General features: G+C 39.0%; 1 protein-coding gene across 1 annotated transcript in view; it reads left to right on the top strand.

The window, feature by feature from the left end:
* The window catches only part of LOC139730794 (proteasomal ATPase-associated factor 1-like), a 74,680-nt gene extending 52,126 nt beyond the window's left edge, over positions 1-22,554 (top strand). Inside the window, exon 11 of the mRNA XM_071641667.1 lies at positions 22,397-22,554. Coding sequence (XP_071497768.1) covers positions 22,397-22,554 — 158 coding nt within the window. The remainder of the gene's footprint in view (positions 1-22,396) is intronic.
* Positions 22,555-24,848: the final 2,294 nt, after the last annotated feature.

Genomic DNA, 24,848 nt, shown 5'->3' with positions numbered 1-24,848 from the left:
AGGGGGGGGGGGGGGGGGGCCTTAGCCCCACCGTTGGTACCGGACTTTCCTTATCCCACTTTCTGTTTACAATTGTTTTTGCGAAAGTGGGCTAGCCCCACCGATAGTCCCGTACTATCTGGCCCTGCAAAATAGCAGGGTTAGCACCGCAATTGCGGTGCCAAGCAAGCGAGTGTAAACAGAATGAAAAAATAATCCGGGGCTAAGCGACGGAGATGAAGTCCGACCCCCACTTACCAATCAGAAACGAGGTAATCATGTACTGCTGGTGCGTGCATGTACTTGTACAGTGCACAGCGTAATCATGAATATTCATGTGTTTGGAAAGTACGGGGCTAAGAAATACGAGTGTAAAAAGGTCAGTTTTCTCCTTAACCCAGGACAAGAGCTTAGTACGGGATTTATTGGCGAGTGTAAAAAGCTGAAAAAATTGGTACACGACTAACGATAGTCCTGGGTCAGAGGAAGTACGGGGTTAAGAAACACAAGTGTAAAAAGGGCTTTACTTCATTATCTATTGATCGTCATTTCACTCTTAAGAAAAAAAGTATTATCCCTTTTTAGGAGAAAATTAGTGATTTTTCACCTTAGAGATGATATACAGCACATTTGTGTCATGGGGGCCGATACTTTCACAGATAATCGAATATGTTAATTTCAGGTGACTTGTGAAATTTGTAATAATAAAAAAAAGAAACACTAAGATATGCCACATACAGTATTTTTTTTTCATGGTTCAAGTCTCTGACAAAAGTTGTAAGTCTGTAAGAAGGCAAATCATACTTTAGTCATTGAACAGAGATCCTGCTTTTTTTATGGGGGGGGGGGTCGGGCTGACAATGGGCACCCATACTGCAACATGTCACCAATAGAGGGCAGGCTACATCAGATTGTTGGGACACCTGACCTAATTACTGAGACAGGCAACTCAGAACTCGCAAACTAAATCATGTAATGGAGAAGGTTCTTCTTCCTATGTAGGTCTGAGGTACATCGCCACACCCAAGAGCATGGGCCGGCCAACTTGTAAATAGGTCAAGTTTGTTGGAATCTTGTGAATGCTTCAAGGATGAAGGGAGACAAACTACAATCAAGCACCCATGTACCCAAAGGGTTAATTGCCTGTCAACTGTCCTGGCCACCTGTCTGCTCTTTGCAGTAGCTAGGCGAGTTGGTGGAAGTCATCTTAAGCCGTTGAACGCTACTGTAAAAGTGGATATTTACGCGCGACTAATTTTTTGCGCTAGGCCGGGTCAGAAGAGTTTTGCGAGTTTTTAATTGCGGGGAATCAAGACATCACGCACAGGAACGTATGGCAAGCAAAAATACTCTCTTGCTTTTATTTTCGCGCTATTTTCTGGTTGCACGAAATGCGCGAAAGTTTCAACACCGCGAGAATTTCCGCTTTTACAGTAGTCCCAAGTATAGTTGGGCTGGTGTCTATGGGAAATACGTATTGTAGCAAAATCAGCCTGTCCTCAATGGGTTAAAATAACTCAGCCGCACCTTTCAATGTTTAGAGGTTTAAACAACCGACTGTGCAGTATCCCAGGCTTAGGGGTCATTGTTAATGTATAGTCCACTGTGCAACTACTGCTTTGTTCAATTTGGCTTTTACTAGTTGTTCTTAATCAACTCTTTGTTCATACCCAACTTTTCTTTTTTATTCTCTGAAAATTAGATGATTCTTTATTTCTCTAGTTTTTTGCAGTTTTAAATTTGTTTTCCTTCAAGGTTTTCATTTAATCATGAATCTTTCAGGAAGCAAAATCAGGTTTTCTCTTGATAGCTTGTGAGAGAAAAACTCTTTTGGCTGCAATCTGATAAAGTCATCCAATTGAGCCCATACATGGAAAGAAAATAGAGCAATCAAATTATTGTGCTGTTACAAATCTGGGCTTTCTTTATGTTTTGTTAAACTGCATATCCTGTATATATGTGATTGGATTTAGGCCGATTAAATTCATTTTTCGGAGCGAGCACGACGGGAACAATGCTCATGCGATAGAACTGTCTCATCCTCTCTCCGTCCATTTTAAGCAGCAATCAGGGGAATGGAGGCGCATTTTGACTCGTTTTTGTCTTCTTCGAGGCCTCGTTTGATTAGTTTTTGGCTGTCTTATTGTGTTTTGCTGGAGAGCGATTTGATAAGTGTGAGTAGCTGTCAGAATTCAGATTGAACGGAAAGATCGGCGTCTTCATTCTGAACGGAAGCAGAGACAATCCACGTACATTGAATGTCCCACAAAGTAGATCCCTTTTAGTTAGATGGAAATATGAAATGAAAGTTGCAAAATGTGATTTAATTGTTCTTCTCTCATCTCTTTATCTTGTAACATTTTATTTCTCCTTTTTTTTTTGGGGGGGGCAGCGGTTAATGAAGTATTTTTAAACAAGCAACAAACCATTTATGAAACAGGGAGAAAAAGTGAGGGGAAAAAAGAATTGAGATCCTGCAGGAATATATGCATGATTTCTTGATATTTCGAAATGAGCAGCGAGATTTCTCTGAAAGTTCCAGTGGCCTTGACACAAATTTGGAAACTTCACTTATCATTTTGCCCCATTATCTCTTGTGAATTTCCCATATGCAAATTTTGCAACGCAGACGAATATTGATGATGAGTAGTCATACCCAGATCTGCTGAAAGGGGGAACGAGCACCCATTCTCTGGGTCATTCACAATTTTCTCTGGACTTATTAATCTTCGTCTCATACCCCATGCTTCTAATCGGTCCTTTTGTGGACGAGACAAAAGGGAGGAGGAGGAACAGAGTCGGTGAAATGGCGAATCTCTCTCTCTCTCTCGTGTGAGCGCGTCAAGATGAAAAGGACAACAGAACTGTAATGGTCAGGGATTACGAGTTAATGGCTCGACAGAACCCCGAATCCTGGCAGAATCCACTTTGTTTAATGAGTGCCACGTCCCCCACGATCCATTTGGAATCAACCCTTGCATCCCGCCCCAACTCACCTACAGCTTCGGCTGTCTTTACCGACATCTTATCTTTCAATCAACGATACTTGTATTGAAGAGGAGCTGAAGCAGAGATCTGCATTTAGTCTCCAATTCATGATCGCAAATGATTGTACTCTAACTGTAATTGCTTCTCTATCACAACAGATATCATTCACAGATGAAGAAAGACGATTTACAGTGATAGTTTAAAAGTGGATGCTTATTCATTACTAGTATCTCTGAAATTTTGAGAAAAAGTGGCTTAATATTTCGTTTATGAGATCAGAGAATTAATTATGATCACTGAAATATCAAACTGTGTGACAGTGCAGATAACAGAAGATTTGTATGTTATACAAAATGTTCAGAAATTATGAAGGAGATTCATTGTTTCTATAGATATTTCATCTAGATTCATGTGTCAGTTTTTCTAACAAATTCTTGTGTTTTTGATGGTTACAAACTTTTGAAGATTTGCCACTTACTTGTGTGCACTTAAAAGCAGTGATTAACTACCCCTCTCCATACAACTCCCAACAAACACCAATTCCTCAAAGTTTCCCTCTGTGCTTGAGGTATACACGATAATGTATGTAAAGTCGGTGTCTCATTGAGCTGGAGACTAGTTGGTGACCTGGTGGCAACTCGAGTCTCCCTGCTCGTGGAGTGGTCACAGAGACATCTCTGCGATGTCTCTGCGACGTCGTCTGGAATGTCGCCGTGTCTCTAGGGGAGTCATGGGAGAATCAAACATTCTTTAATTTTTTGGAGACTCTTTCTAGTTTCCAGCTGGTCACGGAGACATCCGGTTGTTGAGACGTCTCCATCTAGTTGCGGCCAAGTCGCGGAGACTAATTCTATTCCCGAGGTTTCCAGGTTTGAGGAGACTCATTGGCAACTTTTGAGAACCTCTTAAAGATCACACGCATTTCCCATAAACACCTGCCCGAGTATACACGGTCTCATCTTCTGAAGATGAGTCCCGAGTAAACTCGTGCAGGTGTGTATGGGAAATGCATGTTATGGCAAAATCATCCCGCCCTCAACGGGTTAACGGAGACGTCATAGAGATGTCCTGGAGATGTTGCAGCAATGTCTCCGCAACTTCCAGGTGAATAAATTATCATCTTAAATATTTGGAGGTGTCTCTGAAGTCGCCCTGGAGTCTCCTTCTTGGTGAAAACACAAGCCATCTTTTGGTCTCTCAAGTCGCACGAGTCACAGCGACTGATCAGTCGCAGCAATCACTGCAAAGTCTCCTCTAGTGAGATACACCCTTAACCTTTTGAGGACGAGTCCCAAATATACTCAGGCAGGTGTCTATGGGAGATGCATGTTGTAGCAAAATCAGCCTGTCCTCAACAGGTTAACAGTGTAGGTGTTTATGCACACATGCACACATACACACACATTGTGTTCCCAGTGATAGTTGATGTCATGTTAAGATTTTAAAAGATTGGAATTGTAACTTTACCTGTATGAGAGGGAGGGCATTCCTTTGTAATAGATGGCATGGATATTGCTTTGTTGTGAGCAGTATTCACAATTTGAGTGTAACCTGCTGCTTTGCATCTGGTTTCATCATGGACGTTTAGAATGCACAAAGATATAGCTGATATTAAACTTAATTTTTACCTCCTCAAAGGAGGATGCATATGTGTCTGCTGCCATTTTTGTTTGTTTGGTTTTGTTTTTTATTAGATATTTCATATCATGTTGGATGCCAATGAATAGGATACCAGTGAATATTGCCAATAGCAAGTGCAGTATTCCCTGGTATTCTATGAAATAAAGCCAATCACTATAGTTAATATCATATATGATCATTATTCAGATGAGGCAAAAACTGTAAAAAAAAAAAGTATGTCCTTGTAATTAGAATTTGAAGGTGTCTTTGCTCTAAAAAATACGTAGTGACTTACACTTCTAGCAAGAGTTTCTGCACTTGTAGTGAGAGTTCCCGAACTTTGTTGCAAGTGTGCGTGTGCTCAGCAAGTGTTCACGCAACAGACAAAGGCAAAAATACAGTGTAATATTGCACAGCACTTTACTACAGTAGCCTTTGGGGAACTCATCCACTAGTCTATGTGTTTCATTGAATATGCTCTGATATTGCATATGAAAATCAACCATACAAAAATCCACATTTTTGATGCACTGCTAAAAAGTAACAGTGATTTGTGTTTGGTGGTAATCTGGAGCATGATCCCGATCCAGGATATGTATATATATATATATATATATATTTATATTTTCTTTTTTTCTCAAGGATGCGTGCAGAATTCTGTGATGTCAGTGACCCCACTAGCCTTGGCAGAGGTTTGTGCTCCCCCCCCCCCCACTCCGCGCTTCTGGTTTAATGTCCATGTTAAGTGCCTTTGTGCGGGGACAAGCAAGACTGCTCATCGTCATTCTGGAAATGAGCAAGGCCACTGCCCATCTCGCCATTCAACGATGCCTTTCCTCATTTACATCACGTCTCATCCATTAAAAACCACCTAATTTACAGATTATAGGCTTCATAGGCAAGTGTCCTCCCCACTCTCTCTCTCTCTCTCTACCCCTCTCCTTCTCTTTCCCTTACCATCTCTCCATCCATCTTCCTTCCCCCTCTTCCCTCTCTCCACACACCTCTTATCTCTCTCCACACACCTCTTCTCTATTCTCTTCTTACTCACTCATTTCTCTGTTACCCTCCTCCTTTATTTCATCCAAACTTGTCATACTCTCCCTCCCTCACTCTTACTCATATTCTCTTACATTTCTACCATCTCTCTCTCTCTCTCTCTTTTTCATCATCACTTCTTAGGCTGTCTCCCTCGTCTCTCTTTACTTTCCTTATCGTCAGTTGAAAACAAGAAGGGTACTATTGCATTCTAAAATTTAAGGACAAATAAAAACAAACAATTAATTTTCATGAAAAAATATACTCTATAAAAACAAAAAAGTGGGTAGATTTATAAGCATTGTTCCAAATATGGGATGAAATAGTGCCCTTGTGGTTCTGATTTTTAGAATTTCACTGAAAGTGAAAATGATTTAAATTGACACATTGATATAGAGAAGATCAAGCTCTACAGCCTAATACCAATAACTCAATACCCCCGGAATTGCAATAGCACCTTTCTGGTTCTCAGCTGACATTGTGCTCTTGTTTCCTATTCGTTCTGTCTGCCTCTCTTTGTTTTCAACATTCATGTCTTTCTATCTCTCCCTCTCTCTCTCTCCTCATTAACTTTCCTCTCACAGAGTTTGTTTGTTTGTTTGTTTTGCTGTTATCTGTCTTCATAGTACCAGTAATTCCTTTTCTCCATCTGTACTTCTTCTTTTTCTGTTTTCATCTTCCTTCCTCTTTCTTCTTTTTCAAACATTCTCTCCTTCTCTTCCTCCTTCATTCAGACCTCCATTCTACCACCACCATTTCTATTTTTGTCATCACTCTCTGTAAAACTCTTTTTACCCCCTCCTGAAGATGATTTCAAACAAAATGAACATAAGGAGTCAAAAAAGAATTCACTGAAAAGAAGGCTTAGCTCCACATGATGAAGAGCATGGGTTATTGGGAGCGAAAGGATCAAATGGAAGTCAATATCGAGGAGGAAGAGACTTGTAGAAAAGTACCGGAGGTAACCAAATCATTCAATTCATTAATTTTCTCACGGGAGCTCCGCCCTCCCACGGGATGGGTACATGGCCGTAATCATTCACTGTACTTGCAGTTTGTTGATCGGTTCTGTATATTCAGATCGACTTGAGCATACTGGCACAAAAAAAAAAAGCTCTTCGATAGATATATTTCAGCCATGTCATCATTTTTAGATGGAGGGGAGATTACAGGGGGAGAGAAAATATATGGTAATGAGTTTTCCCTCTCAAATCAATAATCATTGATTGTCTAGATTTGATACATGTTTTGAGCTGGTTTGAATGCCTGATGTGAAAAAGGTTTCAGTTATACGTGAATGATATGTCATTACTTGATTTCATATATTTCTGCTGAAATAATCAGTGCCTGAAGAGAACATAGTAGTAAAAAAAAAAAAACAGGAGAAATTGAAAAGCTAGAATTTACCTCTTTTTGTATGCTGACAGGCAAGACCAATGAATTTGATTAAAATGAAAAATAAGTCCATCTTTTATTTCCTAACTTACTTTGTGAGATGTATGTGAAGATGATTTGTTGTCCTGTTTCGTCAGCAAAGAATGAAAAAGACAATGGCATACTGAGAATATATCAAATCAAATCAAATCAAAATCAAATCAAAAACTGTATTAATTCTAATAAACCTTACTCAGATGTGGTGCCGTAAAAGCTGTCTCCATCACAAGCCAGTGTGAAAACACAAATAATAGCAGTATGTAAACATTTCTGTTTTACGTAGATGACTGACGTTTGGCTGGAGTATTTAATGGAAGGCAGTGAATATGTATTACATCAAAACAAGTTTTAGGTGCAGAAAAAAAAATTCTGAGTAAAATTTATGGAAAAATGGCGCTATTTCCACGGCTGTCAAGTTTGATACCCATCCACATGTTTGCGACATATTCATTCTGATGCGTCCCCCAGTTCCAAGGTCGTCACGATCCTCGGCAACAATCCCGTAGGTATGAGTTGAGGACGCTAATCAACCTTTGCCATTCCACAGTGCATTATTCATCCCATCTCTCTGGATTGGTAATCCACTGCGACCTTCACCTTGGTCCGTATCTCGTCGACAGCATGCCTGCGATGCCGACCTTCCGCACATCAGTCCCATTCCCCAAATTTGTCATGTGCAGGGCCCAAAGGCTGGCTGCCAATTGAGGGGGCATTGCCTTTTTTTCCAGCTCTACATAGAACTTTATTTTGCAGAAAGTTGGGAACGATATTTTTTCGTACGTGAAAGGTGCCTTCTTTATCATTAAACTCTTAGAAGCATTCATTTCCGAGTTTCAATGTTGTAGCACACGTTTACCAAAGATGTCGGCGCGAGATGAGTTAAGGGCTTGAGAGAGTTAGAGAGAAAAGCGAGAGTGATCCAATTTTTCCAGGTGCCCCATCAGAATGCTGCCCTTGAACCTGGGGGCACGAAGTGGCATCGCTCTCTCCCTCTCCCTCTCTTCCCACTCCAACTCTTACAGCCAAATCCGCCAATCCCTATCAGAGCCAGTCGCTGCTGATTTATCACCGACAGCAGCCTCCTCCAGCTCTCTTCTTGAGACACGCAAGGGGCTTACTGTTAACCCCTCTATTCCCACAAACCGTGATTCTATGGTTTGATGCTGTTCTGTTAATTTCGATACATAACTAGTAAAGCACTCTGAGAGCAGACCTCTGCCAAGCAACTCATTTCCACCTATCCACCTATACATGCACGCTGGTAGTCACCCTTATTTCCCAATCATATTTCGTCTTAGAGTCTACCTCATCAGCTGGAACTGCACACTGCGCCTCAAGTGCGATCTGTAAAACTCTTTTTACCCCCTCTGGAGATGATTTCTAACAAAATGAACACAAAGAGCTGTAAAAAAATCACTGAAAAGAAGGATAAGCTCTGCATACGCACACCTTAAATATGCGCAGCTTGAACTCCATCGTTTGGAGGCCCATTTGCTGATGAAAACCCTTTAAAAAAATTATGAAAAAAAAATCCTGGATCCAGACAGTGGTCTGGCTCACTACCAAAAGTCAATCATCTGTTCCTTGTAGCATTTTTAATTACAGTAGTTTACAAACAGACAGACAGGCATGCAAACAAACAAATAAACAAACAAACAAACAAACACAAAGAAAAGAAATAATCTCCTCTTTAGAGGTTGCTCTTTGTCGTTGGTGTTGCATGATTTTGAGTTATCATTGTCTCTCTTTTGTTGTTTGTTTGTTTGTTTGTTTGGTTGGTTGCTTTTGGTGGCAGAATTTGGTTCCAGAATGTTCTTTTTATTGCGTTAGCAAACTATTCATTGTTACTGTTTTGATCACTGGGGTAAAACATTGTCTTTATTTGTTGCTCATCAGTGATTGTTTGATTAGGTTACAGAATATTCAAGAGTCTAAAAAAAAAATGATTCTAAATTTATTAGCACATTTTAAAAGAGTAGAGTATCTGTTTCTGAAATTGGCAAGTTTTTCAATCGACAGCTTCCTTCCTTTTTTTTGTACAAATTTAAGGAATTTGATTAGTTTCAACTAATCTCTCTTTTAGTATGAAATATGAAGTGGAATTTAGAGGTGCCATTTACTGTATACATATTTAGCGAGTCTAAATTTTTTGCAAATAGGGGCTTCACGACAATTTCACAAGTGGTTAGATTTGTGATCTTGGAGTACTGAACTGAACAGAGAAATGTACATGAGTGTGTCACATTCACATTGGGATCAGAGTCATTATTTTCGCGTGTCTTTAATTTCGCAAACAGCACCTGACTCAAAAGTTCTTGAAAATAAAGACCTTGCAATGCATTTCGGCATATACAGTAAATAATGACAAGACAAAATAGTTTCTATACCAATATTCCCCCTGCACTTGATTGGTTAAACAGGTTAGGAGAGGAGGAGGGTTCCACGAATGTTGTCAGGAAGTATCGTGATCTGGGAAAAAAGGGGGGAAAGAATGTCAGGCGGCATCTATTGTTGTCTGCGGTTTGTCTTGATGTCTTTAGCAAGGTGGAGCTGGGCCTCTCAGACAGCAATGGGTTTTGTTTGATGGCAAATAGACCAAGAGCTATCGATGTGGCTTACAGAGTGCTATAGTGGGAAAGGAAGAATCGGGGAAGGGGGGGGGGGTTCTCTCTTTTCTCCCTGCATGGCATTTCAAAGGAAACCAAAACCCAAATATAAATGTGAATTGAGTGTAAGCAGTCGGTATTAGTAAAACACATTAGTGAAAGTTTGAGGACAATTCGAAAATTGATTTAAAGGTTATGAAGTTTGGTGAAGTCCCCACTGCATAAGAAGACTACAACACTTCATGATGTCGCCCATGGCCAACAATATGAAGAAAATAAAAATAAAATTCAGCCATTTTTCTGGCGTAGTAAAAGAGTGTGTGACTTTAATACCTATTTAAGAAAGCGGGTGGAATAGTATTGCCCTTAACATTCAAGTATGTCAGTAACAAGTCGATAAATTGTGTACTTTTCATGAAAAATACTATTTTGTGGCATTCTCCATATATTTTCTTTATGATATATTGTTGTCCAAACATGATGTTATGAAATCTATTAATCTTCTTAATATGAAACAAATCTGGCACCAAAACTTTAAAAATTCTGAACTTTTGAATTGGATTGTTGACCAATTTTTCCTCAAACTTTCAGTGATGTGTTCTACTAACTATTGCTGCTTTCACTCAATCATCATTCATATGTTGGGCTTTGGTTTCCTTTAAGGGTTGAGAGTACATAGTGATCATCTATTATACCCATCACCATACTACCTGAGCTGGCAAGTCTTACTGATTCTGTACACTGTAGCGGCTCCCCATGAACAGGATTATCTCTGCATCTTGTGACAAGAGAAAACAGATAAAAGTCCCCCTGATTTGGGAATCAGTTTTCCCTATTGAGATGCATGTTAAACACAAGTACCTCCCTGATTGCTCTCTACTGCATGTTTGGTTGTTGACTTTTGTACTCTTGCTGTGATGTTTCGTTTTGTTTTGTGTGTGTGTGTGTGTTTTTTGGGTTCTTTTTTTTTTTTGTTCTTTGTTGTTGGTGTTTTTTAATGGAAGTGGGTTACATCATTATTTAAAAGCTTAGAGACCAGATAATAAAACAACAACAACAACAAAACCAGTAAATCGAGGTTTGGTGTCTTTATGAGGCTTTTGTGCTGATTGGTCATGCGTATTCCAAGGTTGAAAAATGCATTCTCTCTCCCTATCAATCATTTCTGTCATCCGTATATTTTGGAAAAATCCAAACATGCTCTTCATTTCAAAAAGAGGACACATACAAAAATGATATGAAGTGCATTGCCGGTCCTTTCAATGTTTAAAATGCGTCTCTGTACAATGTCCTAGATTGATGAAATTGTGGTATGTGTTCATGTAGCGGGCTCTTTTGTTCGATGATAACACTTGTTCAATTTTCATAGGACATGTCCATGTCACCTTTACAATTATCCACTTTCGTAATTTGCTTGGTGTAAAAAAATAAACAAAAGGCCCAAATTCTCCGCCCTGAAGGTTGTTGCTGGAGGCATGAAGTATGTTTTCTGGTTGTTTGTCTGTCTGCCTGTCAGTCTGTACCATCCAGGGCCCTGTTTTATCAAAAGATAAAATCGATTTTAAGTTTCCTTAATACACAGGCTGCCGTAGACTTCTGATAGAAATCAACTTTATAATCAATTTTAACTCTTTATAAGACAGGACCCAGATCTCCTTACTGGGATTTAAGGAAATCATCCAGTGGATTATCTTTACTACTTGGGGCCCCAGACTATGCTACTTTAGTTTTTTGATGCATGATTACACTTCTTTTTCACAAGCTCCTTTTTTCTTCTTCATTTTTTGTTGTTGTACACTTTACCTTTCTCTTCATTCATACATTCTTGCTCTTTCTTTTCCCCCAATACATTCTTGTTTCCTTGTACTTCTGTTGCTATTCTACTTCCTCCCTATTACACTTTGTTTCTACTTCGCGTTGATTCTCCTCAATTTTTTTCTCACTTTCTTTTGTATTTTTCCTTTTTATCCTCGAAAATTCACAACCCATTGAGGATGAGTCCCGAGTATACTCAGGGAAGAGTCTATGGGAAATGCGCGTTGTAGCAAAATCAAACCGTCCTCAATGGGTTAAGAATGATAAGATGTTGCATAGCACGTGATATAGGAAGGGTATTTTGCTGGAGGGATCTGATGAAAACTAATCATTCCAAAGTTGTACAATTTGCTCACATTCAGAATCCTGCTCAGAATCCTCCCCTTCCCCCTCCCCTTCCCCTTCTCTTCCTCCCCATTCTCTCATTCTCGGAAGTTGTACATCCAGGAATGCCTTTTCCAGGAAGTAAACAAAGTCTTCATGTGTAGTCTACTTCAAATGAAGGTTCCACTAACTATTCAAAAACACTGTAACGGCAAAGATAAATGAATAGATTGTAATGTCAGCTCGGATGTCACACCCAACATTCAGCCATTCACCCTTGTTCTCCCCAGTTATTTTTCAATATACCACCAGCTGCCTCAGCTCATATCTAAGGAAGATTTCCAGAGGAAGACCGGTATGGGTGTGTCCCCATCCACCCTCCTCTTTCTCCCCTCCCCTTCTCCCCTCCTCCTCCTCCTCCTCTTCCCCTCCCCTCTTCCCCTCCTCCTCTCCCTTACCCCTCCTCAGCCTCCTCATACTCCTCTTCCTTCTCCTCCCCCCCCCCACTTCACATACTCCAGATAGCATACTTTCTCTTCACCTTTCTCTGTATATCTATCCCTTTTTCTTTTCTTTTTCTCTCCCTTTTCCTTTTTTTTCTTCTCCCTCAATCCTTCTGTGCTCCTCTTTTCCTCTCTTTCCCCTCCCTCTCTCATCTATCTTCTTTCTCTGTATTTTCTCTCTCTCTGTCTCTCTATCTATCTCTCTCTTTTATGAAGAGAGTTGAAACAGTATATCATGCATGGCTGATGTTCTCGCTCCCGTCCCTGTTCGAGATTTGGGTGAAATCTTATCTCAAATAATCATTTGCATCACACCGTGGCTAGATGATATTGACCGAGATTAGATGGAGTGGAGGGTTGGGGGGGGGGGGAAGGGGGGAGAAGAAATAATGAAACAAGAGCTGGAATCAGGCTACCAGCAAGAATCTAGGGCATTTTGAGAGGTGATACTCTTCAGCAATGAGTCATGTATGTTAAAAAGTTAAAGGGAGAATTTCCGTTAAGGCAACACTCACAGGTGCGTATGTGACTGCTCGGCTCTAAATCACCAAAAGTAGGCCAAAATGAATTTTCCCTTTTTTTTTTATAAACATAGTTGATAAGAGTAAGCTCTGAGCTTTAATGTAACTTGTTAAATTGGACCATCCTAATCCATGCAAAAAAAGTGATTGAAATAAGAGAGAGTTAGGGGGTGCAGTTTCATAGAAAAGGGACAAAAGAGTATTGAACTCATCGAGGACGGACTGATTTTGTAACATGCATTTCCTATAGACACCTGCCCTAGTATATTCAGGACTAGTCTTGAAGGGGTTAAAGATTAGGGTCACTCATGCGTGCTGTGCTGAGGTATCACAGAAAATCACAGTGGAAACAGTGCCTATCTATAAAGTAATGATCCAAAAATACTGCTAATATCTGGATTTTAGTTTTGTTTCAAGCCATCAAATTTTGACATTAGGAAGAGAAGAGATTACTCTCCTAAGTAAGACAAACTTTACAAATTTGAGTCTGTCAACCCAAATGACATATTTTGGTTTTTTACATAGAATCCTAATCTGTGACTTTTTGTGGGTTTGAGCTGGGATATCACATATGTGCCATATTTTATTGGCAATGTCATCAAGGAAAACAAAAAATCAGTCCTTTCCATTAATATTTTGAATTGTTTTTAAAAAACGTGAAAGGATGTTGTCAAGTTGAGCAAAGGCTTCGAACGCGCTTCATGTTATCTGACCTTCCATTCAGCCAAACACCTATCAGATGTTACTTGGCAGGCGCCCCTCCGAATGGCATTCACTTAATTTCCTCCAAACTTGGCATTGCTGTCGGTCGAACAATCCTCTAGGACATGTCCCTTGCGGCAGTCCCACCCGGAAGGCCAAGGTGATACACGGGGGATTAGAGGGGATTAGCTAATCTCTGTTCATTGACAGGTTCATTGCAGGATACCTTTGCCAGCTGGCAGAGTTGGGGAGCAAGCTGGCAGAAGGACAGTAGGAGCCGACAAAATATTTCCTAACTTGAGAAAAGTGTCGCTCAACATAGCTCTCCTTCCAATATATGGAGAAGAACAGGTAGAGCTTGGCAAAACTGTACCGCTTAAGAAAAGTAAATTAGATCTTTCTCGTAGGCCTGTAGTCATTGGGATGTATCACAAACATCAAAATTTGTGCCTTGCATCCCATCCGTCTACACGGCTAAGAAAACGTGCGATGTTACAGTGGCAGAGAAAAATTGGAAAATATTGTAGATGAGATGCACATTGAGTGGTTGTCTTCATGAGTCTACTGCATGCAAAATAGTCTACAGTGTATGAGGTATGGTGAGCCTGCTTGGTTAGCATCACTCTTGGCAGGGAAAGGAGAGAAGCGATCAGAACGTCCCAGTTGAAGTCAGGCGGCAAAGTCGGCAGTTTTCTGCAGTGAGGGTTAACATTACACATGACAACAGCAAATTTCACCCGAAGTTTGAACCAAAAAAAAAAAATGCACTTTGGCTTTTACTACCGTTCTTCTGCTGATGGTTCCATTAGCTTCTGGCACGGTTGCTGAGCAATTTTCACTGCCACATGTCAAGTTTTTCTATTGAATGCAATGTTTTAGAATGACCCTTTCTCCCAACCATGTCAAGAAGCTTGACAGGCTCCTGAACTCCCCTTTCCCCTCTCCTTTCTCTTCAGTAGAGAACCCAAGTGGTGATTTGTCCCAATCTTTTGTTATAGCTTGGATTGGAACCAGGTGTGCTCATAAACTTTTTAACCAGGTGAGGTTGTTCAGAGACCCAGTTCCCATGGCGATGAATGGCCATGACATCACAATTTGGTACTCTATAGACTTTGTAGTGGTATTCCAACATCTTTTCTTCTTCTTTTTTTTTCTCCAGTGTACAGCATTCTTCTCACTTTTGTGGGACATCCTATAATAGCTTCCAGTAATTCCCCCGGATTTGCATCCCTTCATTTCGTATACCGGAGGCCCAGTTTTGTATGACTCTACTGTTTCTCTTTCTGACAGAAAATTTGCATGATGGATGAGAGAGCACAGCTACCATTAACTCCCAAAGTTTAGACTTGTGATCGGAAAAAGACTCTGGGGAATTAGATAAATCATTGATAAATGACCCTGTGTGGCCAGGATGGGTGACTCATCCCACAATTTACCTCTCTTTCTCTTGATTTTCGGCCACGGAATGACCTTGAACCCGACGGTGTTTCCAGTTCATGCGTTCCGTCTCCGAGTGTCACCATGCATAACTCATCGCTATCAGCATCTCCCGAATCATGCAATATGCAGAGCCATCTATTTCTTCTAGCTGCGATCCAACTTGTCATCTATAATTCAGTGTAATTTTTGTTTGGTTTTAGTTTGTGGGATATATATATGTGTATGTGAGTGGATCTCAAGTGCTCTTTGATTTTTAATGAAGATACATATTTCAACACACTTGGTGTGGCTGCACACAAATTAGGGAAAACCCAGAATACACCAGGGCAGCCAGGTCTGTGATTGTGCAAAAGGACTCCCAGAAATCTCTCCATGTCCAGATTTGGAAATAATCTCTTATTAAGATGAATGTAACCCTCAAGTCTCTTCCTCACATCTTTTAGGGAACCATCCTGACTTTGTCATGGGCATGCTGATAGCCCAGTTCCATGACATTTGCTCCTGCGACATTTGCCCCCATGAAATATCTGCACGCTAAACCAAACACAAGTTCTACCCACAAACATAACCCTAACCCTAATCCTAATCCTCACATCAAACTAAACATAAAACCCTAAACGAACCCTTAGTCCTTGGAGAAAGTAAGACCGAAGCAATTGTTGCAGAAGCATAGATGGTGTGTCACCCGATATCCCTGCATATGTAAACATGAACATGTACAGACAGACATCTGCAGATGCCATAGTACAGTTACAGTCGTACAATTCGAAAATGAAATATGGTTTGTTGATATGAAATTGAAATTAAATTTGTTATTCCAAGGTTCGTTAATCCAAAAACGAAATAAGGTTAATTATTGCAAAGGCTCACCAATCCAAAAAGGAAATAGGGTTTGTAATCCGAAAGTGAAATAAGGTTTGTTATCCCAAGGGTTTGTTAATCCAAAAATAAGAAAAGGCTCATAATTCAGAAGGTTCCTTTATAGTATATACCGTCATTACATTTTTGGATTAATGAACCTCATTTCATTTTCGGAATAAGATGACAAGAAATGTGGCAAAGTTTGATGAAATCAAAATCAAACTACTTGACCACTCATGTCTGGACACTAATCTGACACATTAATTTGTAAAGAACTATCCAAAAATATTATGCCACTATCAGTTTTATTTGCTAGAATTAATCAGGATTGCGATTAAGTCACCTTTCCAGGAGGGTACAGTCTCAAACACTTTCACAAAACACAGCTCTGATGCACTTTTGTACACATTCCTGGATGAGATTGAAAATCTACCCAACATGATATTAGAGTTCAAAATGAGGCTTCAGATTGCTCAGAAAGAAGAAGAGGCAGCATCAAACTTCGATCATCAAAGGCACAAAGGCAGGTACCTGAGTCTGGAATTCTTTTGTGCATCTAAAAAAAAATACAAACAAACAAACAAACTGACAGCTGCTTAAATAATCATGTACAGTGTATTTAGTTGGATCTCGAGCCCATGAACCTCCTTGGTTTCAATGGACTTCCGTGCAACACATTTCCTAGCATTTTTGTGATTCTTTCATACATTGTAGCAGCAACAAAAGAACAAACTTTATTACCAAAACCATTAAATAATCACATACATTGTGTATGTAGTTTCAAATCACTGTAACACTTCTCTTTCCATTTGATATTTTTAACAAGCCACAAAAGAACAATTTGCCTGCAAACTGTAAGAATTATGCAGAGTTTTTAATTGCTGTTAAATACTTTTAGCATTCTAGTAAATTATGTAGATTCTTACCTGTGGCAAAAGAACAAAATAATCAAAACCTATAAAAATCACATATAATTCAAAGTCTCCATGAGGGTAAATGAGTTTAGGAGCTAACCAGAAATTACTCCATTGTTCACTAGTTCACTGTGATATTCAACCCTCCATCTTACGACCATTTCATTTTAATGATTCAATGAATATTTTCAAAAGGACTCTCAATGCTACATGTAAATGCATTACTTGTGCACCACAAGAACATGATATCCAACATGGATGCATCTTATTTTACCATCAACAGTCACAGTGTATTGTGATTGTATCTCACAATGACAGCCATTGCTGTCTCAATAGTTGACATAATGCTTTCATACGTGATACCAAAGTAATAGCTTTAAAGGGGATGGCTAGTAACCGATCAGTGGGGATCAGTGGGAATGCTGAGGGATGATTGTTCCAATCCTTGTGGGATTCATTTAAGAGTACATTATAAGTAGCTGTACTGTTGTGTGAAAATGATTTGCTTCAGAACGGTCTCATATTCAAGTAATGTGCAGGTTAATGCCCCGTCACTGACCAGGCACGCTAACCTGGAAACATTAAACTGCACATTACTTGAATATGAGACCATTCCGAAGCAAATAATTTTCACACAACAATAGATATATAATGTACTCTTAAATGAATCCCACAAGAATTGGAACAATCATCCCTCAGCATTCCCACTGCTACCCACTGATCAGTTACTAGCCATCCCCTTTAAGTATCCCATTTGTGTCATGTTAATATCGCATTTGTGTCACATGATTTTTTTTTTTTCTATGAGGGCAGAGCAGTTGGAATTATGATTTTGTCATTTTAACGCATCAAGTCCTGGGATAAAGTTGCTGCAGAAAAAAAATCCTTATACTCATCAAATTGGCAACTCAGAATGATTAATATATGTATGTACATGTAGTACACATCCTATATTGGAGAGATCTTTAATGGAACTGCTTAAAATAATCTATTTGCTCATAATCAGAATGGGGAAAAATACAAAAATTTGCTGACTTGAGGCAGAAATTTTAAATTTAATCTATCAAGATATCTAGTGCCAATGAACAGATCAGTTATAAATCTAGTGATGTGGAGGTTTTTGGATATCAGCAATATTGATAGACAATGGTACATATGTGATCAAAGTAGGGTTCAATTGAAAGAGAATGTTTTATTCTATCTGATGAAATACTAGCAGTGAATGAAACATTTTATACTACTGAGAAATAGCACCAGAAAAACAACTTGGTAGATTTGACTCTTTATATGCCCAGATACTAATAGCCTAAACTTGGCAGGCTTTTTCATCGGCATATGTGACCGTGCACCTCAAAACGAACATAAAGTCGCACACACTGATTTTGCGTGAGGACTGAAAATAAGTGAAATGGGTCAACCTAGCCGAACTTGACTTCATATTTTCTGAAAGAGCGGGTCTTCTTTTACATTATGCTAAAATTTGGTATCATAAAACGGGCAGGAAAGTGTGTTTTTTTAGCAGTTTATCTCGAACATTTTTGGTAGAATAGTGTGATTAGGCATGTCTTTAGAATCCCTTTTTCATTTCTGAAAAACCTTGTCCACACTCTTCACTTTCAACTCTGCTAACTTTTGAAAGGATAGTGCTACTGCTTTGAAAGTTGGCATTGATTATGGGCAGAATATGTTAATGAGGTATGCTTAATTTCAGTTTAATCTGATAATCCCTCAATTGTTGTTACTCTGGTGGTTTACTTCCTGTTTTTTGTTCCATTCATCACACAGCCAGCACGGTTTCGAGCGCTTGAATAGACACTGTACTTCAGAGCCTCTTTTCTCAGTTCACACTTTTCCTGAGTTTGTGCTTTCTTTCCAATATTTAGATAGGTTAGGAGAGTCCATTTGATTTGAGTTACACATCATTTTAAAGCTTAAAATCTGGTCTTTCAGAATATGGTCTTAACTAAAAATTCATGTCTGGCGACTTTTTGTTTGTTTTGAGGTGCAGGGTCACATATGCCCAGATACTAATAGCCTAAACTTGGCAGGCTTTTTCATCGGCATATAGTAATCCATCCGAAGCTTGACCTAGTTGCAAATTTATCGATCCCACTCAAGTGTGACAGTGTGCCTCAGTCCAGCAGGAAGGTCATAGTAACACTATAGGGATCCAAAGGGGTATCAGGTAATCTCTATACACTGACAATTAGTTTCCATAGTGGTTTTGTGCCAATCAGTGAAGATAGCACTCTTGCATTAGTTGCCAATTTGCAAACAAAGCCTCTAAGGGTTAAACCAGCATTTTAAATGCTTCCTTTTGCGGACAGAAGGTCATGACTGTCAACTGATAGCACTCGAGACATCTAATCTCAGACTCAAGGATGTCAAGGGGAGGGGGGGGGGTGGGAATCCTTGGTGTCAAGATGCAATTTCACGTTTTGCTTTCATTATTACTTGACATCTTCAGAAAAATCATTAAGAAGTAATATGGCCAGGCCACTTAAATCTAAGTGCAGCAATTGTGTCTAGACCTTGATGCAAGAGATATGCTTCACTGTAGCAGTTGACTCAATGCTTGTGACGGTGCAAGGATCACCAGCTTTTTTTATCAGTTTTGATTTGTTAAGTTTTGTGAGTGATCAGATAGAAAATAATGTGTGTTTGACTTTGTGTTTATTTGAAGAGTTTGATGGCAATATGGACTAAGTGACATTTTTAAACATTTTAAAGTAAACCCATCATCAGATGGAGCAGAATTAAAGCTTTCAGTGAAATCTCACTTGTAACAAGGAATATTCTTGAAGTCATGATGAAAAATATCCCATATTTTCTCATCATTTTTTTTTTTAGCAGCTTTAATCGTAAATGTCTCAACTTAACAAGAATGGAGTTGACTCGTTTTGCAATAAACCTCTTCATCTGTTTCCATGTGTGTCTATGCTGGTCATCTTGCAAAATGCAGCAAGAAGTTTTTCTGCATTTGGATTATATGATCTGTGTTGGACAAGAGACATAATAAAAATCAAATCAAATATCATCATAGACTTATACTCTGTTTTTAGTCCTTTTTGCACATATTTTTTTTTCTATTGATTTATGTTTTGTCATATGATTTCACTTTAACAAAAGAACAAAAAAGAAAACGGTTAGGATAAGTGTGCAGAAATCAAACTAGCATTTGTCTGTATGCCATTGTTCACTTCTGAATATGGTGACACATGGGCTGCATTTATTTAACTTGAGAGAGAGAGAGTCACATTTCAGAATGCGTTTGGAACGGTGTGATGAAAGTATCATAGTTTAAAGTTGGATTGGCTCATACGAATTATTTTATGCAAAATTGTTTGAGGATATTAAAATTGGCAACATTTAGAATTAATTAGATCAGTAAATTGGTTGCAAATTGGCAACTGTTTCGAATGAAAATTGTGATCAAAATATATATGTTTTATTTTGCTTCAATGAAATATGGTGAAAGTACACCTGAAATTGTTCCCACCCAGCCTGTTGCCAATTTGACCCTTGTACAGAGTGATATACTTTATGTAGTAGCACATTCTTAGACAATACACCTGACATAGCACCATGCATGTGTATGCACAGCTAAATGTACAGCTGCTACACACACACATGCACACCCTGTAGAAGCCAATATGGACTGGACTACAGGCAGGTTGTAGTGAGCAACATGGATCCTCTTTCTGCTGGAATACTGAAGAATTGGATCCAAAATACATTGCAAAAAGCAGGCAAAGAGGTTAGTTTTGCTTTCTTTAAGTAAAATCATGATTTGTTAAAGTATAAAGTTAGAAACAGCTAATAAAATTGAATTTATAAAAATATATTGTTGATGTGAGTGTAATGTACACTGCAGTTGCTGTGTAGTAGGGCATGTATATCTGTACACACTCATAAAACTTCTGAAAAGTTATGTTGTTATTTGTATTTATGTATATGTATGTATACACATTTGATATTGAATTTAGAATTTAACATTACAAACCAAGATAAATAAGTAAGAAAATATTGATAATTATTTCAATTGAAGGTTTGACAGTTCAAGTAAGAATTCATTTTTTTGATTGTGAATGTTCTTAGATTTCAGCCAGTTCATCTACTTGTGCATCATTATGTTAAATGAGGTAGTAGAATTGAGATGCCTATGGCATTGGTCTGCATTTTCATTTGTCAATTTATATGTAATTTTGATTGCAAAAACGTTATAGTGAAGTGAATAGATTAAGTTTATAAAGGTATTCATTAGATTTTTCATCTGAGAAACTCTGTTTATATAATTATGAATTCGATAATTGGTTTGCTGTACATGTACTTATGATTCTTTACTATGCATTATTACTCAACAGTTTTCACGGAATTATGCATGGAATTGTGCAAGAAATCATGAATGGAACTAAGAACGGAGTTACACATATGGAAATAATTCTGGAATCAAGTGAAACGAAAATGCGAAACTTCGAATAAAACATAATTCCCGTAGAAACCTTTGTTGGTGTTTTTGTACTGTCGACCACTACAGCCACAAACGGTGTTTGCGAACATGGTTTGAAAGGTGATTCTAAACGTGAATATGAATTGACCTCGATGTAAAAGTAGAATTTTGGTTTTAAGTGCAAGATGCTACTGTCCAATCTGAGATGTCCAGCATTTGCATCCACAAGTAGAGGATTCAATAAGAAACACCCAAATCGGCACAGTGGACAGGTCTGAAGTTGAAGGTCCTTCAAAGACTGTGAACTTTAGAGTGTCTGCACATTTTTTTGAATGTGTTTGTGTGCATGTGTAATGGTGTTTGTGTAAAAGTTGTAACCATGATATTCATCAGGGACCATACACAGACAGTCATATGTGCATGGTTTATTACCTTGCACATGCGGTACACTAAAAACAATGTGAATGAGCCCTAAAGGTGCACAAAATTAACACTGAACACTGAACACTACCATTTTATGTCAGAACATCTACCCTGATATGAAAGTGGAGATGCTCAGTGTACAGTTATGTCTTAACACTAAACACTTAATACTATATACAGAACACTCATTAGCAACCATAACTACTCGAGAGTAGCTATGAACATCACAGTGTATTTCAACACTGAACATTCTCTACAAGCGCAAAGCAGTATCTAAGATGTACACTCAGACTTGTCAGAAAAAAACAACAACAATGCAATACATATTTACATTGCTTGTGAAAATGTTCACCATGGCAGGGATTTCTATGACGATAGGGGTAAAAGACAAATTATTGATTGTACCCCTATCGTCATATTTACATTGTACCACAGGTACTCCTTTTTTTTTTATGCTGATACACAAATACAGTATGTCAGCTAGATTAGCATTCTGTTGTGAGGGGAATATGTAAGGAACATTGACATAAATGTACTGTAATGCACACACTTGTACACTGTTACATTTCAAATATGCAAAAATTCTTACACAGAGCTAGCTCTGACCTTCAAATCTGAAGCTTGCCATATGTATTTTGATCTTGAAAAGGCAACGAGTAGCATTGAGAGGATGCTACACTCTGACCGTGAAATGATTGATGCTACTGTATTCGCTGCACCTAGGTAATCATTCTCACTTCACACCTTGTTGTTTGATGATTTACTCTCCTTTCCGCAGGGGATGGCAGCTGCTTCTACTTCGACCGCCAGACGGAATCTCTGAGGGAGTTTACGGGCCCCGACTGCGACCCCGTCTACTCCCTGGCCGTTCATCAGAGCAAGCTCTACACGGCGTGCCGCGACGGCGCCATCCGGCAGTACAGTCTGACAACATGAGGATGCAGTTTTCTCGCTTTAAGCTCATTTGGTCATCAAATTGGCAACCAGTTTGCCTCCAGTGAATAGAGGACACCATTCATTGTGAGGTGTGGTCCCGAGAGGGGTTAGTTAACCCATCAAGGCCCCACAGATATTTTGCTGCTGAAATAATCTTCTCGATCATCATCAAATCATCAAATTGGCACCTCTGAATTTCACTTCATGTCTTCAGTATATCTTGGAGACATTTTAGATGGAACTGGTTAAATTCATTGAATATGCACACCCTGGAGGAGATATTTTCGAAGATGTGTCGGTTTTAAAGATGGACAACTTTAATGTATTGCCAATTTAAGAATCCAATTAAATTGATTTATAAAATTCTGCATCTGAAACAAGCAATCACGCTATACAAATAACAAAACACTCCATTGAAAGAACAAGATTTTTGATTTCCTTTTTGGTCTACAATATTATGCACACTAGAATAGATAGTTTTAAAAAAAAATTATAATGAGTGGACACTGCACCAAATCATGGAAATGCAGTTCCTGGGTGTGGAGGGAAAAGAAGCTCACTCAAGAAACTCAAGGAACTCTAAGCAAAAGGGTGATAGGATGCATTGGTGGTGAATGGATCACACAAGAGGGGTGGGGGGGGGGGGGGTTCCATTGTAGATTATGAACAACCTGGGATAGGAAGTCAGTGCAAATCAGCAGGACCTGACCTACACCTTCTATTGAAATTCTGGAGGATTCCCTCTCATCTACACTGGACACCAGCTGTGGACACTGACCATGAAAATGGTGGTCAGCAGCAGAAATGTGTGACTTTAAAGCACAATACCACTCCATGCTCAAGTTGAATCTGATAAGTACATGTAGCTGGACAAGTTTCATCAAAATCTGGCACACATGTAGGTTACCACTGTACATAAGTATTTAAGAAATGTACCTTTTTTCTCATCTTTTGCATATGTTTCCATGGAACAATGATAGTGGTCCCAGCCATCTATGCAAATGAGGTAAAATGATAATGATGTCAATCGTTCAAAACTCAGCAGGCTGTCAAAGGACGTCAGCTGGATGTGTCTGACAGTCGCTCAACACACGTCTAACACACATCAGATTGACTCGGCAATTCTTGGACTGCCTTGCACTTATCCGACACTGACTAGACTTTCGACTGGAAATGATGTTCAGTGGTGAACTAAGCTCTGACCTTAGTTCCTTCATTGGACAATCTAGCTTCATCGGATCATGTCTGACACTGATCTGATAGTCGACCAACACAAGTCGGATTCATCAGACTGTAATCTGACACGCTTTGCTTTTGATGAGTGACCAATGAGAAAAATCTCTATGGAACAGGGGTATAACAGGTGTTTTGGGTTTTGAATTCACTTAGATAAACATCTATGAAGTAATGATTATTCAAGTAATCTTTATAACTGACGCTGACAGCAGGAAATCAGTATTTAAAAGTTTGCTATACACGCAACGCGAAACAAGGAAATGGATGCTTCCCCAAGTGAAGTGCCAGTCTGGTCACCTGGTCTACCTTTTCATTCTTTTTTCATTCTTTGTTTGAACATGAATTCCATAAATTGTTACATCGGGAAAGCTGATATATTAGGTCGCTTTGAAAAGGAGTGAAGTACGTATTCAAACCAGCTTAGAAAATAGAAAGGGTATTGGTATTTTTACATAAAACATTTCTCCTCTATCGTTACAAACTGTTAAACGTTCTATGCTGGTTCCTCGTCAGGCGACTGACGCGCTGCGACACTTTGATTATCTAAAGTGGCCAACAAGGATTTGACTTAAAGGGACACTCCGTTCTATGTTCACGTTGACTGCACTGACAAGACTCTAGAGCAAACCGACACGACAGTAAACAGTGAAGGTTTCGTTAGATTAGGACAGAGAATTAAGAAACTTATGGGACTTCATTGTTTTAGCATGCTTTTAGGAGTCATGTGGGTCACATTGGCATATTGTGCATGCTTATGAAAGTTGTGGTATAATTGTTTTGACACTCCTTATTTGATAGTTTGTCTGTGAATTATGGCAAAGATTATTTTGTCCTCACTGCCAACCATGATCCCAGAACTTGACAATGGCAAAACTGACTCAAAACTTATTTGATGGAAAGGATGCTACATAATTTGTGTTCAGGAATTCAATACAAACAAAGGATATTGATCTAAGATTTGTACAGAAGCCAATAGGAGACCTGCGAGGCCATGACATCTTCATCTCATCTGCAGCTTGCCAATGTGATTGCGACAAATATCTCTATCTTCTGAACAC

The sequence above is a fragment of the Diadema antillarum genome, unplaced genomic scaffold (assembly GCF_040938485.1).
Source record: "Diadema antillarum isolate AM-2024a unplaced genomic scaffold, OU_Dant_1.0 scf00000022, whole genome shotgun sequence".
Lineage (NCBI taxonomy): Eukaryota > Metazoa > Echinodermata > Echinoidea > Diadematoida > Diadematidae > Diadema > Diadema antillarum.
The sequence above is the reverse complement of the archived record's forward strand: the minus strand, read 5'-3'. Positions and strand labels throughout refer to the sequence as shown.